The sequence below is a fragment of the Chionomys nivalis genome, chromosome 13 (assembly GCF_950005125.1).
Source record: "Chionomys nivalis chromosome 13, mChiNiv1.1, whole genome shotgun sequence".
Classification (NCBI taxonomy): domain Eukaryota; kingdom Metazoa; phylum Chordata; class Mammalia; order Rodentia; family Cricetidae; genus Chionomys; species Chionomys nivalis.
In genome coordinates this window covers 25,886,498-25,905,656 of record NC_080098.1, presented here as the reverse complement: position 1 = coordinate 25,905,656, position 19,159 = coordinate 25,886,498, and the positions used below count along the sequence as shown (strand labels likewise).

General features: G+C 43.4%; 1 protein-coding gene across 1 annotated transcript in view; it reads right to left on the bottom strand.

Moving 5' to 3' along the window:
* Positions 1 to 1,777: 1,777 nt before the first annotated feature.
* The window catches only part of Sfmbt2 (Scm like with four mbt domains 2), a 181,748-nt gene continuing 164,366 nt past the window's right edge, over positions 1,778 to 19,159 (bottom strand). Inside the window, exons 18-21 of the mRNA XM_057787878.1 lie at positions 18,786 to 18,952; positions 17,469 to 17,732; positions 16,222 to 16,350; positions 1,778 to 6,543 (exon numbers count right to left, since the gene is read on the bottom strand). Of these exons, the coding sequence (XP_057643861.1) occupies positions 6,403 to 6,543; positions 16,222 to 16,350; positions 17,469 to 17,732; positions 18,786 to 18,952 (701 nt within the window). The 3' untranslated portion in view covers positions 1,778 to 6,402. The remainder of the gene's footprint in view (positions 6,544 to 16,221; positions 16,351 to 17,468; positions 17,733 to 18,785; positions 18,953 to 19,159) is intronic.

The following is a 19,159-nucleotide window of genomic DNA, read 5'->3' as shown; positions in this document are numbered from 1 at the left end:
GTATTTCCACCTTTCTGGTTACCATATGTAATCATCCAAGGTTATGGTCATACAATTAGCATTTAAAAAATATCATTCTTTGAATCTCTAGTAAGCATTGTGCTTTCTCAGACTTAAAACAGTTGTACCACAAACCTGAGAACAAAGTAGAAATAACGTCTAGTGAACTGAAAGTTCTACACAGTCTGGCTGAGTAGAAGAAAAAAGTAAAAATAGGGTTCTTATGACAACATGGAAATTTTTTTGCTCTGATTTATTCAATTTGGAGATTTGAAAGTTTCAGATTTTACTTTTCATCTAGTCAGTGTTTCAACTTCTGTTTTCAAGTATAAGTAGAAATATGATGGCTGTGAGTATCCAGCTGCACAATCCTCAGCTGCTGGTATGCTGGGGGAAAACAAATGATATTTCTTATTGTGTGGCCTCTGCCTTTTTTGTTAAAGGTTTGTATTTAAATAAGTCATAAACAAACAAGTAAAAACTCCCTCATGTGAGCCAGGCATCATAGCACACACCTATGTAGAAAAGCTGAGGCAGGAGGATATTGAGTATGAAGGCAGTTTGAATTGCAAAGTATAAACCTGTGTCATCAATAAATTTTTTTTACAAAAGCATCCATAATTAAAATAGAATACAATTTTCTATATGCAGATTTTGAATGTCAGCAGGACCAAAAGCAAATCTAAAGTGAGCTCACTATTAGATAAAAGGAGAAATGGCTCCTTTCTCCAGCTCCGTCACCCAGGGCTCTTACCCTCTTTTATCTTCTCAACTCCCCTGGGTTGTGTCAGTCATGACAGACAAGGAAGGGGATTCTCTTCCACGCAGAAATCAGGTGTGTGGTACCACTGCCACAGACTGTTGTTCTCTTCTTCCCTGAATACTCGAGACTTAGTTGTGACAACAAGTCATAAGATGTATCGATATGGTTATTTAATTGAGGCTCCTATAGGAATAAAGCCATCTTTCTCCCAAAGTATCATGAAAGACGGCTGAAATTGGGAAGGCCAGGAACGCTATGAAAATAAACAGCACAACTTTCATGTGTCTGTGTGTGCACGTTCATGTGTATCTGCTCATGTATGTACTTGTGTGAAGGTCAGGTAATAATCTCTGGAATCATGGCCAGGATGTCCACCTTCTATGAAGCAGGGTTTCTCACTGAACTGAAGCTCACCAGTCAGGCTAGAATCATTGGTCCATGAGCCCTGGGAGCCACATGTCCCCACCTCCACAGAGCTGGAATGACAAGTGCACATTATCACTCCAGGTATGTTCACCTGAGTTCTAAATACGTAACTTGGGTCATCACGATTACAAGGCATGAACTTTAACAACTGAGTCCTTTCCCCAGATCTTGGGAGGTGGTCCTGGGTTGTATAAGGGAGCTAGCTTACGTAAGCATGAGCCTACGACAGAGAACCAATTTCTGCTTTGTTTTCTTCATTCCTGCCCAGATTTCCCTTAATGATGAACTGTGTGACCTGGGAGTGTAAGCCAAACAAGTCATTCTTTAAGTTGCTTTTGGTTAGTGTTTTATCAAAGCAATAAGAATGAAACTAGACTATATAGACGTTGCTTGAGCAAGAAACCATAAAATGAGGTGAATTGGCCATCTATGGTTCTAACCAATGTAATGGTAGATGCTATAAATGAAACAAAGACTTGAGAAGAAAATAACCCTCAGACAAGCCCCAAACATATATTTAATAACCTTTGAGACATAAACACCAAGACCACTATAGAATTTATTTTGACTTTATTAACAATGTGGCTTACCATGTTTTCAAGTAAAAAGGGTTTTTTCATTTAGAATAAAAATTAAAATATAACTCTGATATATATTTTCATTTATGTACATGGAAACATATATACAGAATACAATCTTACAACAAACTGAGAGAGCATGCCCTTTGTCCTTTAAATTTCAAAAGTAAAGACACTTATTTTTTTCTCTTTTATGCACCAAAACATACCAAGATATGAATCAAATTTCAGCACAAACTTTCTTAAGTAGAACATGAACGATAAAGGGCTCCCGCCACTAGTGACTGCTTACACAGGTCGTGTCAGCTTGCATTCTGAAGGACAGGTACGATGTTTACCTTTTTTTATTATTCAAAAACAAAAAAAAACCCTTCCCAGCAGTTTTCATCATAATGTACTTATTAGCAAAAGATTGTTCTAGACTTTTCCTTCTTCAGCATTCGTTCCTCTTTGTCCTTACCAAAGCACTGCTCTGCCTTGGCTCTGGGACATGACCCGCATCCTCACTGGTGCTGAGTCCTAGCTATCAAAAGAGAACGGAACGAGGAAGTCTTTAGCTCAGAAAACTAAGTCATTATTATCGTTTAAACCACAAAGGCTTTAAAAAGCTAAAAACCCAAGGAGACCAGGCAGGACCGCAATTACGATTTTTCAGTCAATTAAATGGTTCACAAATACGATAATTTCGTTTTGTAATAGCATGTTTTGGATACCTCTAAGCCACCCTAGTTTTAAAAACTATGAGAATTAAGCAACTTAAAAAGTTAACCCAGTTAAAGAGAGTAATTTTCAGAGAATTTGCGAACAGAAAGGAATCATGAGCAAGTAAGAGAGTCACTAGATTGTATGGTTGTCATTTCAGCTTCTCTTGCTATTTAATTATTGCACCAAAGAGACACAAGCAGTTGATGTCCCCAGAGACTTTTTCCATAAACACTACAGATATCTTAATTTACATTTTCTCCTTCCAAATAATTGCACACTCAATCACAGCTCTCCAAAGACAGAAGAGAGAGGAACTGGAACCTATATTCACTATCCTAACCCAAAAGCAGCAATGTCGAACCACAACGAAGATCTACTACTTTTCTGTTCTATTTCTATATACAGAAATAAATATAAATGGGTGTTATACAAAATAAGTATGAAACCCCCGAGTGCTTCCAAAACTAAGCAACAACTTTTAGGAAGGGGTGTTGGTGTAAGATAGAAGACAAGCCCAGTATTTGTCTCAGAGAACACTCAAAACTCTGAGATAGATTAGGAGAGACCTATCTTCAAAAGTCTGATCAAAAGGAACCGTGTAATGATGGCAGAAAAGGTCAGATATGGCAGTGTTAGAGCGTGGATCACTTTAATTTATTGAGGACCAAATCAAAGCAAACACAGAAAATGATTTTTTGAATATGATCAAATAAGGTCTAGGGACTCAAATAACTATAGAGCTCAAACACTGTGAGTCAGATTCTGATCAAAGGCATCTAATTTTAAAAGTGACAGACCAGTTCTGTGAGCTCCAGGTTGGATGCTGTGGTAAAAGACACCATTGTTGGGTAGCAAAGATACGTGATGCCGGTACACTCTGCTTTGATCGGGGTATGCTTATTTTGTGGGCAGGATTTTTTTTACAATACAGTACAAATGCACTCAGGAAGCTAAGGGCTAAAATAAACTCCCTAAACTTCAGAGTGGGAATAAATGATGGACTGTCATTATTTGAGGTGTCATTTCCATTCCTCAACTGCCTGGCATAGACTGTAGGGTGCCTGCTTGGCTGGCTACAGGAGGCAGTGAATGGTGTCCTGTGATCATGGTGTGGGGACATGAAGAAGAGGACTCTGGTCCCAGAAGATAATCAGAGAGAGAATAAAATGATACATTCCAGGAAGGATTGGGGGGAGGGCATCACTTGATGGTATTTAGAGAAGAATACTTTTGGTGTACAGGCTGTGGAATATGTGTATAAGTTCCATTTCTTTTTCTGCCAAAGTAACAGGGATCTAGAGCAAACTGCTCCTTGGGAATCTGCCACGTGTTTAAGACAGAAGAAGAGGAGAGGCAAGTCTAGAGAGAAAAAAAAAACCCTCTTTACAATCCAGTAACAAAATTGTCATCCGCATGATGAGCACACCATCCTGGACCAAAGCTCTTGAAGACCCTGAGACCTCTAAGAGGAAATCACCCCCTTCAGTTCTCAAATACTTCTCAAGTCTACTGGAGGGCTGGGCCGACTGAACACTGACAGTCACTATGATGAGGGTGGCTCCTAGCTGGGCACCCTTCGGGTATGGTTCCTGTCATCTCTTCCTTGCCAAAGGTGAAGACAAAGAGCGAGGCTGAAGGATGAGGACAGGCTGGGACATCTGGTTCCACAGGAAGAAGGATTTCTGACCGATGACCGTCGTATCCTGACTGGGTTTTCTGTAACGTTCTTCTGGTTCTTTCTGTGGGCTCAGCAGACCTCTAGAAAAATCTCCATGTTCGGAAGCAACACCTCCTCCCCAAGTTATTACTGGAAATGCCATAAGAAAGCGACATTTGTTCTCAAAGTGCATCCTGTTCTAGCAATGCCACAGCCACACCCTGGTTTCAGATGCAACCGAAATGGCTCATCTTGAGAAGGCCACAGTGAAGGACCAAGAAGGAGTCAGCACAGGAGAGATGCCACACCATCTTGAAATAGAGACCCTTTCGAACCGGTAGACTGAGCACCTATGGCCAAAAGCATATGGCCGAGAAGACAGGCTGACTGAGGAAGATTCAGCACGTAGCTTAGGAGAGAGAAATTCAACAACTGCGTACCAACATGCAGGCACCAGCATGGGGTATCCTTACTGCACCACAAACAACACAATAAACCATCACTTGTCCCTGGGCATATGCATCCACCAGTGGTCTGTAGCATGACAATGGAAAACCAGCTTTAAGGAAGAGTCTCAACCACAAATAGTTAGATTTCTGGTTCCATCAGCAGCCATTGCTCAATGTGGAGGACGGCGAGCATAAGCAACCACAGACCTCAAAGCCTGACGGATGACCACGCCTTAAAATGTTGCCAAAACACATGCGGCTATCAGCCTGTCACACCGTGTTCTAGGACAGTTGAGACTCTAGTCAAAAAAAAAAAAGTCAACAGAATATGACAGAACATGGAAAACCACAGAGAAAAACAGTAAAATCCACATAGGTGTCAAGTTAAGCTTCCCAAACGAACATCCACTCGTGAACAGAGTAAAAGTTTGGTTTCCTTCCTTTTAAAAGGATGGGGAGATGACCTCCATGCCATGATGTACTTCAGTCCCTTTGGGTCTGCAAACACATGCTGAACCACTCATGAGAAAACACAGCTGAAGTACTGGATAGAAAAATAATCAGCCAAATTTTATAACTGCTGATTATTCTATAAATGATATGGTGAGATTTCATAAGCAACCTCAGAGAGTGAAATGTAGGAACCGTAAGATTAAATTCTGTGGCCCAGTTCCTTTTCTCATTTTGGCCCACCTGGGTTCCTCTCTAGCAAGAATGAGGAGAAGGCTGGGGGAGGGTACACTCAGTGCCTCACCACTAAGTGTCCTAACTTTTCCTTCATTGGGAGTTTGAGTCCGGGGGGTGGGTTACCCAAGGACATGACATTGGTCGTTAGCAAAGTTAGGATGGAAACCAACTGAGTTCAGGCCCCGTATTTGCTCTGCTATATTAGGCTAGGCCTTACTGCTTCCTCGTGCTTGATTCAAGTGTGGCGAGCCAAACTGGCAGGAGAGAGGTGCAGAAGGGCTTGTTTGCAGTGACCAGCTTTAACATTTTTAAGTGGCTATACCTAGTTCACAAAACCTTCCCCCAACTCTCTTCCTAGGCTTGCCCTCTGAAAGCTTTTCCTTCAATACAGAATTTGATGTTTCCCCAAACTGGCCTCCTCCCAACTGGTCACAGTGATCTTGGGACACTGAAGTTATGGTACTGCAGGGGACTGTGGCAAGTGCTTGCCATTGCCAATGTTCTAGGCTCTGCTTACACAGCAGCTGTCTACTGTAAGCAGCCATCCTGGTGAGAAGGCACCTGCGACAGAGGGCGGAGCTTGGCTCATTGTTTTAGACCAGCATCTGGAAACAGAGTCCACAGTTGTGTTAGAGAAGGAGCTAGCTGTCAGTGAGGTCAAATGGGAAGCAGGTGGCTCCAGACCACAGTAGTTTGCATATGTGGGGCTACGAAAGAGCCTGAGAGTGAGTCAGGCAAAACTGCCAGCGAGCCAGGGATTCTGCTTGGAGGCACCCGGTCCTTCTTGGTTTCCGAGAACCTGGACCTCAGTGTAAGGAAACTTGGCTTACAGGAAGCTGCCTAGCTTAGATGGGAGAAAAATGAAACACAGAGATCAAGAAATGAGTCAAGAATGGGGGAAGTTCTGTCTCAGAACTTCCGCTCCATCCCAGGAACTGCTGCTGTCGTCCTTCTGTGTGCTTCAGAAACAGAACTATCAAACAGGCTGGTGCTTCGAGGAGGTCCTGGGGTTCTGGCTTTCTGGAGATCCTCAACGAATGTGCCATTTCACAAAGCCCAGGAAATCAAGGTATCGGTCCTGGAAACCTTCACAAACACAGCATCATCAGAATCAGGCACCACCCCGGGGAAGCCGAGTTAGTTGGCATACTGCGCATAGAAAGCCACTTTCACTCTCTCGATCTGATGGCATAACTTGATAGCAGGTCCCAGCTTCAGCTCCATGCACTCCTGCACGGTCGGGAGAGTCAGCAGGAGGAGTGCCTGACCATCGATGTCCTGCCGGAAGATAAGGCCATGTTAGAGAAGTAGGATATACTTGGTGGCTGTCCTTGTCACGTCAAACTTTGTCCGGGAGTTAAATGTGTAAAGAAGGGTTCTTATGTTTTGAATTTGGGAACATATTATCACAGGTAACAATTAACATGGAGACCGCTGAATGTATGTGTTAATAAAATGTGTGTATGTGTGTGTGTGTGCGCACGTACATACACATGAGAGAAGAGGGGGAGTGTACAGGGATGGATATAGATGGAAGTCAGAGGAAACCCTTGGGTCTTGGTCCTTACCCTCTACCATGTTTGAGACAGGGTATCTCTGCCAGGCTAGCTGGTCTGGAATTCTGTCTCTGTCCCTCAGCTGCTCACAGGAGTGTGCTGGGATTACAAACAAATGCACACTATTGTCTCTGGTTTTTATGCAGGTTCGGAGGATACAAACTCAGGTCATCAGCGTGCATAGCCAGTGCTTTACCCCTGAGCTGAGCCATCTCTCCAGCCCCAACAAAATCACTTTTGCTGAGACTATTTTAGCTCCTCTGAAGTTCCTAAGCCTCTGCTGGTGGTGTGCAATGGAACAGGTAGGAGGTCCCAGAAGTTTCTTCCTTCGAGGCTAGGTCCTTCTATGCTAACCTGAGCACCATAAAATGGCTAGATATTAAAAAGTAAAAGTTTTCTTCCTACTTTGTAAGGTCTGATATCACAGAACAGGTGATAAGACACCAAAGAGGGAAATGTCAACTATAAAGTGTAATTTTGCAGATGTATGTGTGTATAGACAGACAGACACATACAGAAAGAGACAATCACACACTGACACACGGGCTATATCTACCTGGGCCACTTAAAATTTCCCATTGCCATATAGTTATAAAAACGGCCAGGCTAGAACACTAGTGCCACATGTACCACGCCCTAAACCATTGTTTATTGCTGATGAAATCATGAGATGACACTATATTCAAATGAAAGCCGAGTCAGTGTCATATGGCAATCAATCATCTCTAAAGTTACAGAAGTTACCCTCCAAAACTATTGACACACTAAAGGATCTGCCAGATGTACAATAAATATCAATATGGATACATACAAAATATGAAAATGTCAAGTCTACATGATGCCTTTGGAGGAACCCAATAGCAAGCAACAGGTGAACAAAATGCCTGAATTCAAAAGAATGGTCCCATGGAAGCCACATGGGATACAGAGAATACAGACAGACAATTCAATGACATTAGAAGAACAGCTCCTACTAAAATGACTAATTCAGCCAAATGATGAAGATTAGGAAAACAAACAGAAATCCTGGAGCTGAAGAACTAAGTAAAACAGCAACGCATGCAGGTGGGAGCCTCAGCAACTAGGCAGGTAGAACTCCCAACCTGAAGAGAATTCTTTTGAGATAACACATTCAGACACAGAAGGAAAGAGGGCAAAGAAACAGCTGAGCCTTAGGAGACGCCACTAAATGAACTAATAGTCAATGGGGGGGGGGGGGCACAGAAAATCTAATTCATTACAAAATAGTCATAAACAACTGAAATCTTAAGAAAAATATGGACATTCAGGTTGAGGAGGCTCGAATGACCACAAAAGGGCACAGTGTAGTCAACCTATGTACAAGAAAGACAGATTCTAAAACAGGAAAAAAAAAAGTGCCAAGTTACACATTAGGGAATCATTGTAAGATGACAACAGATTTCTCATAGACATCTTAGCCATAAGGAGGAAATGCCACATTAAAGTCCCAAAAGAATGAATACCAGGCTGACCAGAGCTCTATAGCAAGGCCTGATCTCAACACACAAACAAATAAAATCCGACTTTCAAGAACCAACATCTTACAGACACCTTCCAGAAGAAATGCATCATTATCAAATTGGGTTTCTAAAAACTGTGTAAGGAATCCTATGCCTAGAAGCAAATTCCATCATGAAAACACACAGCCAATCCTCAGACAAGAGGTACTCACACCAGGACTGTTTTCTCCCCGTTCCACTGCATCTTGCTCTATCTACACCACAGGTGCCATATTATAGTGATATCCTCCAAGTGGTGGCTAAATTCTCTATAGGAAGAAGGGCACAAAAACTCACTCCAAAGACCACTCTGTTAGCCTATGTCTCTGCCGTCTTCCTTGCTATTACAAGCTGGCTTGTTTATGTAGATGCCACGGGATTGTGTGGCTGAGCGTAACTGTAACTTGCCCTTCCTATTTCCCAAGCCAGGGTTCATATTCCAGCAGAAATAACTGAAAATTGGTGAAACCAGGAGGGAGGCGATGCTAAGAGTCAGTGGTAACAAACTGAACTCAACCCTACATTTAAAAGGGAGTCAGTTCTGCGGGTGTTGGTGCAAAGTGCAGGAGAGTATATACTCCACAGTGTGGATTTCAAGCTGGATCACCTGGAGCAGATGCGACAGAGATCACCCTTCAATCTCTCTCCCAAGAACCTGCTTGACTGAATTTGACAGGGAAGCTAACCTTTCATCTCTGGGATGCAGAATGGGAACTAACAACTGAACGATGCTCTAGTTGCAGGCTAATTCATTAACACTAACCAATATCATTGATTAGAGACCCTTCAATTTGCTTTTTAGCTCAGAAGAATAAATCTTAGAAATCAGACCCAAGATCTAAAGATGGGAAGTGCTTAAAAATGCAACTTGCGCGTATTAGCATGTGGGACACTGGCATTTTCCTCCAGCATCGCTGTCAGTCAACGTTCACAAAGCATCTGTACAAGGAGGCGACTCTAAACTGAAAAAGAATGATGAGTTCTTCTGTATATGATTGTCAGCCACTCTGATGAATATCTTGCATATCACCATAGAACCTTCATCTGGCGATGGATGGAGATAGAGACAGAGACCCACATTGGAGCAATGATTGTCTATAAAAGCATAACATGGCATCCTCTCTTTTTAATTTTAATTTTTTTGAGAATTTCATGTGCACATACTGTATTTACATCATGTCTACTTCTCTCCTTCCCTGTTCCAACTCCTTCTGTTAGCAATCCTCTCTAGACCTGGAGGAAATATCCTTTCCAGAAGTTCTTACCCACCTATGATGTACTACACTCCCTTATGTAGGCACAATGAAGGCATGTGACTATCCCCAAAACGACTGACATTCTGAAGTGTGAGGCTATGGAGGGGAAGCACTGGATATTGGGAAAACATTTTAGGCAGTGATGGGACATCTGTGAACATTCTCATCTTTCCTAGAAATGGAGCTCCCAGTGTGTAGAATTTTAATAGAATGTAAGTGCTGAGTCATGTGTGCTGGAAACTGGGAGCTGAATACTGTTGTTTGGCTAAATAGACACACTGTCTTGTTGCCTTTTAAATATGTATTTTTCTACCCATAGACAAGCGCTATCCCCAGCTTTAATGGGAGAAGCCATTCTTTTCGGTAAAGAGTGGTGAATGCGGAGACTCATGGCTGTTCACGATGCTAAGAATAAGCCCAGATGAGTGCTCATTCTCAAACAAGCATTTTAAACTATCCTTTCTATGGTCCAGGGAATGCTGTGGCGGAAGACAGGGAAAAGAACTCCAAAATGACCTTCTGGGCAAAGTACAGCCATTGCAACCATTTCCAGTAGCTGTGGATAGTTGCACTGGGTCTGTGTAAGAACTGGCCCCTCCATAGTCAGGCAGGGATGGAAGAAAGCCTCGGGGTGGCCCTACCTCTCACTGATGACCACAGCAGGCTCCTATGGATAGCTCCAAACCAGGGGTCACACAGGTGGCCCTGAACATGGCTACACACCCAAAAGTCCTGACTTTTGAATAGGGACTAAAACATAGAGTGAGTCATTGATAGAGACAGGGGGAGGTACGAAGAGGTGGGAGGGGGAGAGAGGAATCACAATATATTACATGCAGGTGTGAAACTGTCACAACAAAATTAATAAAAAGGAAGAAAGAATTATAGTATAAATTGGGCTTAGAGGCACTCTACATCTTTACTAATGCAGATGTATATCCACGACACATTAAGTCAGCAATTTAAAACTGAGTATTAACTACGGCAATAAGAACACTCTATAAAGGGAGGTTTAAAATCAAAAGGTGGAAATAATGAAAAGATTCTACCTGCCTGATAAACGCCACTGATCTTGCCTTGCTTTTCAGCTCTCTTTAACCTATTAAGGTATGCAGGTAATAGAACTATCAAACCTTAGTTTAGTTGTGTAGAGTTCTGTCAGCAAACGATGAGGAGATATATCCAAATGCTTGGCACCTATGTGTACATTCTTTAAATTATATATTCCAGCTATTGGCTGTGAGTGCCATAAAGGAAACCTTGTCTGGGGATGGCTCATTAACAAATTGTTCATACAAACACAAGGACCAGAGTCCAGATCCAGGGCATCCCTGAGAAAACTAGGTGCAGTTGTGTGTGACAGTAATCTCAGCACTGGGAAGGAAGAGATGGTAAGATCCCTGGGGTGTGCTAGCTAGTCAATCTAGCCACATCGCAGAGGTCCAGATTTACTAAGAGAGCCTGTCTTAAAAAACATACAATGGAGGGGCTGGAGAGAAGGCTTAGTTCAAAGCACTTGCTGCTTTTGCTGAAGACTCAAAATAGCTCTAAGTTCAGCTCCAAGGGATCTGATGTTCTCTTCTGGTTTCTGTGGGCATGTGCACTCAAACTTACACACACACACACAGAAAGACAAATAAATAAAAGTCATGAGATAAGAAAACAATTCAGAAACTCATTCTACAGTGACAATACATAGAAGATACTGGGCAGTCAGCTTAATTGTTCAAAGAAATACTATATTCTTCCCATTCCCTCTGAACAAGAACAGGGTCCCATAGCTCTCTGTGCAAAACTGTGGTAAAGGCCACCCTGGGGTCACAGCATTAAGGAGAATGGCAGATAACAGACGCCATGCAGCCTGGATGAGACCACTTAAAATGATGTCAAGGACCTTGAAATGTCATTCTCTGACCTTTTCAGATCAGATGCCCCTCCTGTCCTGGTCCTAGACTTCCTCCAAGGAGAACGAATGGGAAGGAATATTTCACTCCCCTCTCTTACTCAGCCAGCAGCAGTGATAGAAGCCCAAAGTTTATAGGGGTTTTAACTTTGAAGTCATGGATTGGAGTGTGGGAAAGAGACTATACTGCCTGGTGTAGATGCCAAGGCTAGCAGCCTGGAAAAGAAGCTGACTGAGGCCACAACTTTGAAACTCTCCGGGAGCTGATTTACTTGAGTTCCATAGAAGCAGCCTTTGGACATCTGGGACTAAGCTCAACAAAAACCCCTGGACAAGAAAATGTGTGGAGGGAAAGGGTTAAGGCTAAACAATCTGATTAATTAACAATCTTTCACCTTCCTTTTTATCTGAAAAAAAAATCAACCAAAAGTAAGAATGATATCTAGAGGTGGAAAGTGCTTAAAATGCAGTCTGTCCATATTTAAGCCACCAGAGGGCCCATGATTGCTACTTCTATGTTCTCAATTTATTTCTCATTCTTTCTAAATGATGGAGAATACGACACCTGGGTGTCATGGTTTTGAGAAGACCATGCTACTCAGAATACCCCGAGGCCTCTAACTCCTAAGCTGCCTGCTAAAACCAGCTAGATTTGGCAACTGAACCACCTGGCTGTCACTTTTGTGCAAAGACTAACCTGAGAGGCTAACCCTTATTTTGGACTCATTCCTCCTTTAGAGTCCATATAGTCAATGCTTGTTGTATCTCATAGTGGTGTCAGAAAGAGAAATGGGTAAACAGGAAAATGCTGAGCAAAGGGGACACAGATACGACACTGTAAATCACAGGAGAGTGAGCGGGGAATTCCTGTTCCAAGAGGCTCAGAGGTAACCTTAGGTTTGGTTTGAAAGAAGTTTGCTTTTTTTCCCCTCATGGAATATACAGGGTACACACCAGACTCACAGTTGGTGATGCTCCTGTATCATCATACAGGCTGGCAGATCAGTTGTTATATTAAATAGGTTCACTAATGGACTGCTAACTTTAGGGAGATGGACTTGGATAAAATACACAACATGAAAATTAAGCCAACTCACCATAACTAGAGAACATCTTGAAGGAATAAGATCCGACACAAAAGTTACACTCAAGACAAGGAAAACTAATACTTGGCAGAGTTCTGTAGGACATGGCTGTTCTTTAATGGATATTTCTGGGTTGTGAGGGCATCTAGCTAAAACGTTCCTCCTAAATGCTAATGTGTTAAAGCTGATACGCTCTAGGATACTGACCTGATCCTGAGGACCATGATGGATGCACTGGATAGGCCACCAAGGGCTTGCCTTGGAACCTTGCCCCTATCTTTTTTTTTTCCTATCACCATTAAGCGTACAATTCTGCTTTACCATGGTGCTCCGTGAAGACACTGCCACAGGAGCTCAGGAGAGCAGACACACATGACCACGGACTGAAAAAGGGTAAACTTCTCTCCTTTAAATTGGAAGGGAAATGGAAAAGAACGGGGGGGCCAATGGAAATGAAGAAGAAGAAGACGACTAAAGTTGTCAATTTTACAAAATAAACGACTCACTCGGGCAGCCTGCTTCTCTTGTGAGCAGACTGATTGGCCATGGATGAGCACATAGATCATGCTATTCAGGGCTGTGTGTTTAAAAACACATTACAGATGCATGGACTTTCACTGTATAATGTTCAGATTTGCAGCATGAAATTACAAAGAATAGATTTTACTAAGAGACTGCCACAACATTTCAGAAATAAAAGGTCCATCTGCTGGTAATGGGGACTGTGTAATGCCTGCAATCGCTCTTGGTGATTAGAACCATCTCTGAATTCCTAACGTCTCTAGGCGTGAATGCACACAGCTATTATCATTCTGTACGCTGTGATCTCCTGTGCAGGCCGGTGAGTAATCTGCAGGCACCTAGTTCATCTGACAGCTCAGAAAATGCTGGGGGCCTCACCCAATCAGAGCACCATTATTTTCACAAAATGATGATAGAACAAATTAGTAAAAATAAGTCATTAAAAGTCTAATGGGCCAGAAAGGACTCAAGTGTCCACACACTTTAGACAGCCCAGCAGGCAACGCTTCTTTTTTTTTACCAGTTGAAAATCCCTAATGTGAAATGCAAAATTAATTGGGAACAAGACTCATCCATTAAAGCCCACCTAACGTCTAAATCAAGGACAAAGCTTTTAGCTGATGACAGAGGAGGTGGGTGGAGGAGGCCTGTGCCCACTCTGAATCTACCATGGGGATGTGCCAATTGTTCCTTTCCTTGAAACATTTTGAGATACTGGTTGGATCATCTAATAAAAATTGTTGGAAACTGGGCGTAGCCGTGGGATATAAAGAAGGACTTTAAAGAGCGCTTTGGCTAATCCCTCCCCACGAGCCAGCTTCCTACTGAAAATTTGCACAAGGTACCAACAGAGGTAACCACTCATGCTACAGATAGTCTTGAGTTCCCACCTAACTTAGAATCTAGAAAGTGAAAAAAATCTATCCTTTATTCTGCTCACAACAGAATCATGTTTCTAAAGTGAAAACGAATGTTGAAGCCTATACCAAAATACAATGAGATTTTATGAATGCCACACTTCATTGTCATGTTTTGGACATTATAAGGCATGTAGCAGGTGTTTGGTCAGTGTATGTCGAATATACAATTGGCCAACATATACACAGTATTAAACCTATATAGATAGAATTTGTCAAGAACTTGAATACAGTGAGTTTCTGCTTGGGTTTTGCCAATGTTTGGCAGTATCACTATGACTAAGAACCAATTGGGGAAAATGCTGCCCCAGGCAGTACTAGACGCGGGTTTTCTAAATATTGCCTTGTGTTTGTTTCTAAGACGGAAATGTAGTTTTATCAATAAGCCCTGTATCAGTTAGGCTACTGTTGGACATGTTCTCTGTCTTGTCTGTTTGTTGCAATGAAGGGAACAGGTCATTGTCCTCATTGTTTAGACGTCTCCTTGTCTGCCTCCCTGTTTGTACCCAGAGCTTAAGAGCTGTGAATGCCAGAAAGCCAAGAACTGGACCTCCTCTCTGTTCCTGTTCATGCCTTCCACATGACCTTCTCTGGAGTCTGCAGAAGTTTCCAGAATGAAGGAGATGAATCACTGTGTCTCATAGATATTCCAGGCAAGAGAACCTGGATACCAAGAACTTCTCTTGGGAGTGGGAGACGGTGGATTAGGATGTTCACTAATTTGCTTTTCATAACATATTAGATAGAAAATTCCTCATGTGTCTGGAAAACCAAACCTCTTTTTTCTGACTTAATGTTTAAAATTTATCTTCCCTAATTATTGTCTTGTTAATCTAAAAACAGACTCTATAGGCATACCTTTAATCAGCTATATGGAAAACAGTATTTACATAATACTTAAAAGACATATTTACTCTGTAAGGCGGTACTGGTTAGATTTTTGGGGTTTTTTGTTTTGTTTTTGTCAATTTAACATAAGCTAATGTCATTTGGGAAGAGGGAGCCTCAGTTGAGAAAATGTCACCATCATGCTGACCTGAAGGTAACTCTTTGGGGCATTTTTTTGATTAATTATTGATAGAGGGGTGCCTAGCCCACTAGCAGGTAGCCCTGGGTAGTATAAGAAAGTTCCCTGAAGCCGGGCAGTGGTGGCGCACGCCTTTAATCCCAGCACTTGGGAGGCAGAGGCAGGCGGATCTCTGTGAGTTCGAGACCAGCCTGGTCTACAAGAGCTAGTTACAGGACAGGCTCCAAAACCACAGAGAAACCCTGTCTCGAAAAACAAAACAAACAAACAAACAAACAAAAAAAAAAAAAAGGAAGAAAGTTCCCTGAGCTTTACATGATAAACAAACCAGCAAGCAAGTCCCACCAAGTCTCTGCTTCGGTTCCCACCTCCAGCTCCTTTCCCAACAATCCTTCATGAAATACCTTAAGCTGTAAGATGAAATAAACTCTTTCTGCTCCAGGTTGCTTTTGGTCAGCGTTTTATCACAGCAACAGCATGACAGAAGCTGGCACAAGAGAGTAGGCTACAGCTGTGGATGAGGGTGGAGCCTAGAGGTTCTCTCCTTACCTGGCAGTACCACTTATATCTCGGTCAGAAAACCCTCATCCATGTGAGACAATTAAGAACCAGAAACCAGATTCTCACGACAAGCACCACGGATGCTCAGCATCTCACAGATGAGCCCACTGCATGCAGATGAAGGGCACCTGAGACATTCCTCCTACCTGGTAAGTCATGAAGAAACCAGATAGGATAGGTAATTCCTTTAGGATCTAGTATCTGGGCTCGGAAGACAGCTCAGTCAGTACAGTGGTTGCATAGTGAGTATAAGGACCCGATTCCCAGTATTCACTTTTGCAAAACTAGGTATCCTGATATATGCTTGCAATCCCACCACTTGGGGGGCAGATACAAGTGGATCTCTGAGGCTCCCTGACCAGTCAGCCTAGACTACTAAGTGAATTCCAGGCCAGTGAGTGAACTTGTCTCAAAAAAGTGGCATCGTTTGAGGAATGACACCCTGTGGCATCCTCTGGGCTTCACAGCCATATGCACATATATGTACGCACACAAGTGCATGTAAGTGTACGCACGTGAACACACATACACTTATGTACAAACATACAGACACAGAGAGACGAGACCTGGGGTCCGGAAACATACTGATGACGCAGTAAGTCACTGTACCTGCTCCTGAAAGATCTTGGCCAAGGGCGCACAGTCCGTCAGCTTAATAAATCGTACCACGTCTGTGACGGTCCACTCCAGTGGATTGCTCTCGAGGATCAGTCTTTCCTCCTCCTCCTGCTTTGTTTCCTGCAGGGAATGGGGCAGGGGACTGTCACTGCACACTGCAGGGCCAGCTTCATCTTTCTAATACCCTGTCTGCCTCAGCCACATTGTGGGACCAGATCGCCTACTTCTCTTGGTATCCTAGGACACACAGACAGTCCCAGGGCTCAGTCTCTATGGAGTTTCTGTCTCTGGTGATTTCTCTACCTGCCACGACCTAGGTCTCTTCAAAGGTTCAAAACTATAACAACAAAAGGTACAGCAGGGCTGGGAGACACCGGCAAAATGCTTGCCATGGAAGCATAAGGACCTGAGTTCAATACCCAGATCACACATTCAAACAAACAAACAAACAAACAGACAAACTGGTGGTGTTGGGAAGTGGAGACAGGTGGATTCTGAGACCTGCTGGCCAACCAGCCTTAGCTGCTAAGCTCTAGGGATGAAATACTGTTTCGAAAATTAAAAAATAAGAGAAGAAACAGAGTGAAGAGGGGATGGCTCCTAAGAAATGACATCTGAGGTTGACCCCTGACCTCTAAGCACACCTATGAACACCTAGTTCAGAAAATGCAGGGCCTGGCTACTAATGAAGCATCACCGATTACAATACAGATAGATTCTGAGGAGTGCAGCCAGACCCATGCAATACACCATACACCGTTTGCCTTCATTAAGATGGTGCCTAGGACCTTTGCAGCTGTCCACAGACCACCTATAGGGTTGGGGGCGGGGTCAAGTATGCTGATTTAACACATTAAGGTGTTAGAGAGGTGTCCCATGGAGGAGAGACTGATGCAGGATTCAAGTGTAGAAATGGGAGATGTAGAGATGGCAAGCTCTTCATCTGCATGACTGGAAGGTCTGGAGGGTTCAAGCTGCCGAGAAACTAAAGCCACTATTCCAGCAACATCTTGCTGGTGCTTCCTCAGCCTCTGTACCAAGAGGTAAAATCATCCTTTGGTTCTCGGACTTGGGAACCAAAGTCCGAGACACACACACACACACACACACACACACACACACACACACAGAGCAGCTACAGTCATTTCTGACATCTTAGCGTTTTTCTTGAGCCACACCCTGAACCCTACTCCATGTTCTTAAAGACGAGCCAGGGACCCTCCATTCTCTGAGCTTACCTCTGGCTCCTCGGGCCTAGCAGGAGGGCCCTTGTCTCCTTCGTCAGCAGGCGTAGTGGTTGGCACTGGGCGGACCCTTCGTGCCCGCTCCACTGGAGGCCGCTTCACAGCTTCTGAACTGCTCCGCAGGGTCACAGCCCTCCGGGGCCGGGCAGAGGGCACCTCTGCTGAGGAGGTGTCCGTCTGATCGTCTCGGACCTCGGAACCAGTTTCCTCGCTCGCGGTGTCGTCCTCCAGGGCGTCTGCATCCTCCTCCTCGCTTTCCTGAGAGGGAGGGATGTGGTTAGTGGGGGCAGGTTGACAGGGACTCTCCCTGACAGTCACACTGCCAGGCCCTCATGCCACTTGGCTTTCCTTCCAGAACGAAGCTCTGGGCAAGGTTTGTCCCTGGAGGCCTTAAAAGAGAGCCTTGAAGAATCTCCTGATACAGCCTTTTCCTAACCAGTAGTTGAACATGTGCAATTGGTTCTCAGTACATAAGGGGCTGAAGGAGAGTGTCTGGTTCCAGGTTCCTATTCCAGGACTCAGGAAGATGAGGTCAGAGGTTTGTGAATTTGAGGGCAGCAGAGACTACACGCTGAGACCATCTCTCAAAAATAAAACAACAAAACAAAAACAAAAACAAACAAAAAAACACCAAGGCCTGAGGAGATGGTTAAACGGGTGAAGTGCTTGTCATGCAAACACAAGGACCTCAGTTTAATCCCAGAAAGTCATGTGGAAAACCTGGGCCTTGAAGGGGTGGAGACAGGTGGATCCCTGGGACTTGCTGGTCAACCATCTTAGCAATAAATAAATAAATAAATAAATAAATAAATAAATAAATAAATAAATAAATAAGAGTTCCAGATAAAAGTAAGAAACCCTACCTCAAAAACAACAACACAGAAAACAAAACAAAAATCTCAGGTGAACTTTGTCCTGAGGAATGATGACAGTTTGACCTCTCAACACACACACACACACACACACACAGAGATAGAGTTCAAGGCCAGCTACACAGGGATACCCTGTCTCAAAATTGCAAGGGTTAGGTTGTAGTTTGACGACAGAGTGCTTGCCTAGCCTTCTAACAGTTGGGCTTGATCTCTTCCATCCCCCAAAACAACCAAACAGGTCAGGTGAAAGTGTTTGCTGCAGAAACCTGATAACCTGATAAACCTGCCTTTGGTCCCAGGATCCCACAGGGAGAAGCGATAATAGACTCCCAAAAGTTGTTTGCTAACCTCCCCAGGTACACCACAGCATGCATAATCCTGCATTCTCATTCTTCCCCTCCCCCTCGCCCATTCTGGAAGTCCTTTAAAGACAGCATACCTCCCCTGAGCCCGCTGGGAAGTCCACAGCAGAAGATCTCCGTCTCTTCTGCACAAAGATAGATTTCCGCCGTTTCCTTCTCCTGGACGGTTTTGGATGTCCACTTTCAATGCTGCTTTCCCCAATTGGGGGTTTAATGATCTTCTTTCTTTTTCCATAATAATAGGCTATAGGGAGGAAGATTAGCTTACTGAGTACAACCAAAGATCGGTTCCTCATCAAGCCATAGCCCACTGGGAGATCACCGCCCTCGATAGTCCCAATTCTAGCCAATGGCTGTTTCTTTTTTGTTGTTGTTGTTGTTTGGTTGGTTGGTTTTGTTTTGTTTTGTTTTTCCCACCGTAGTTCAGTTTCCAGTGGCAGTGATATCCAAG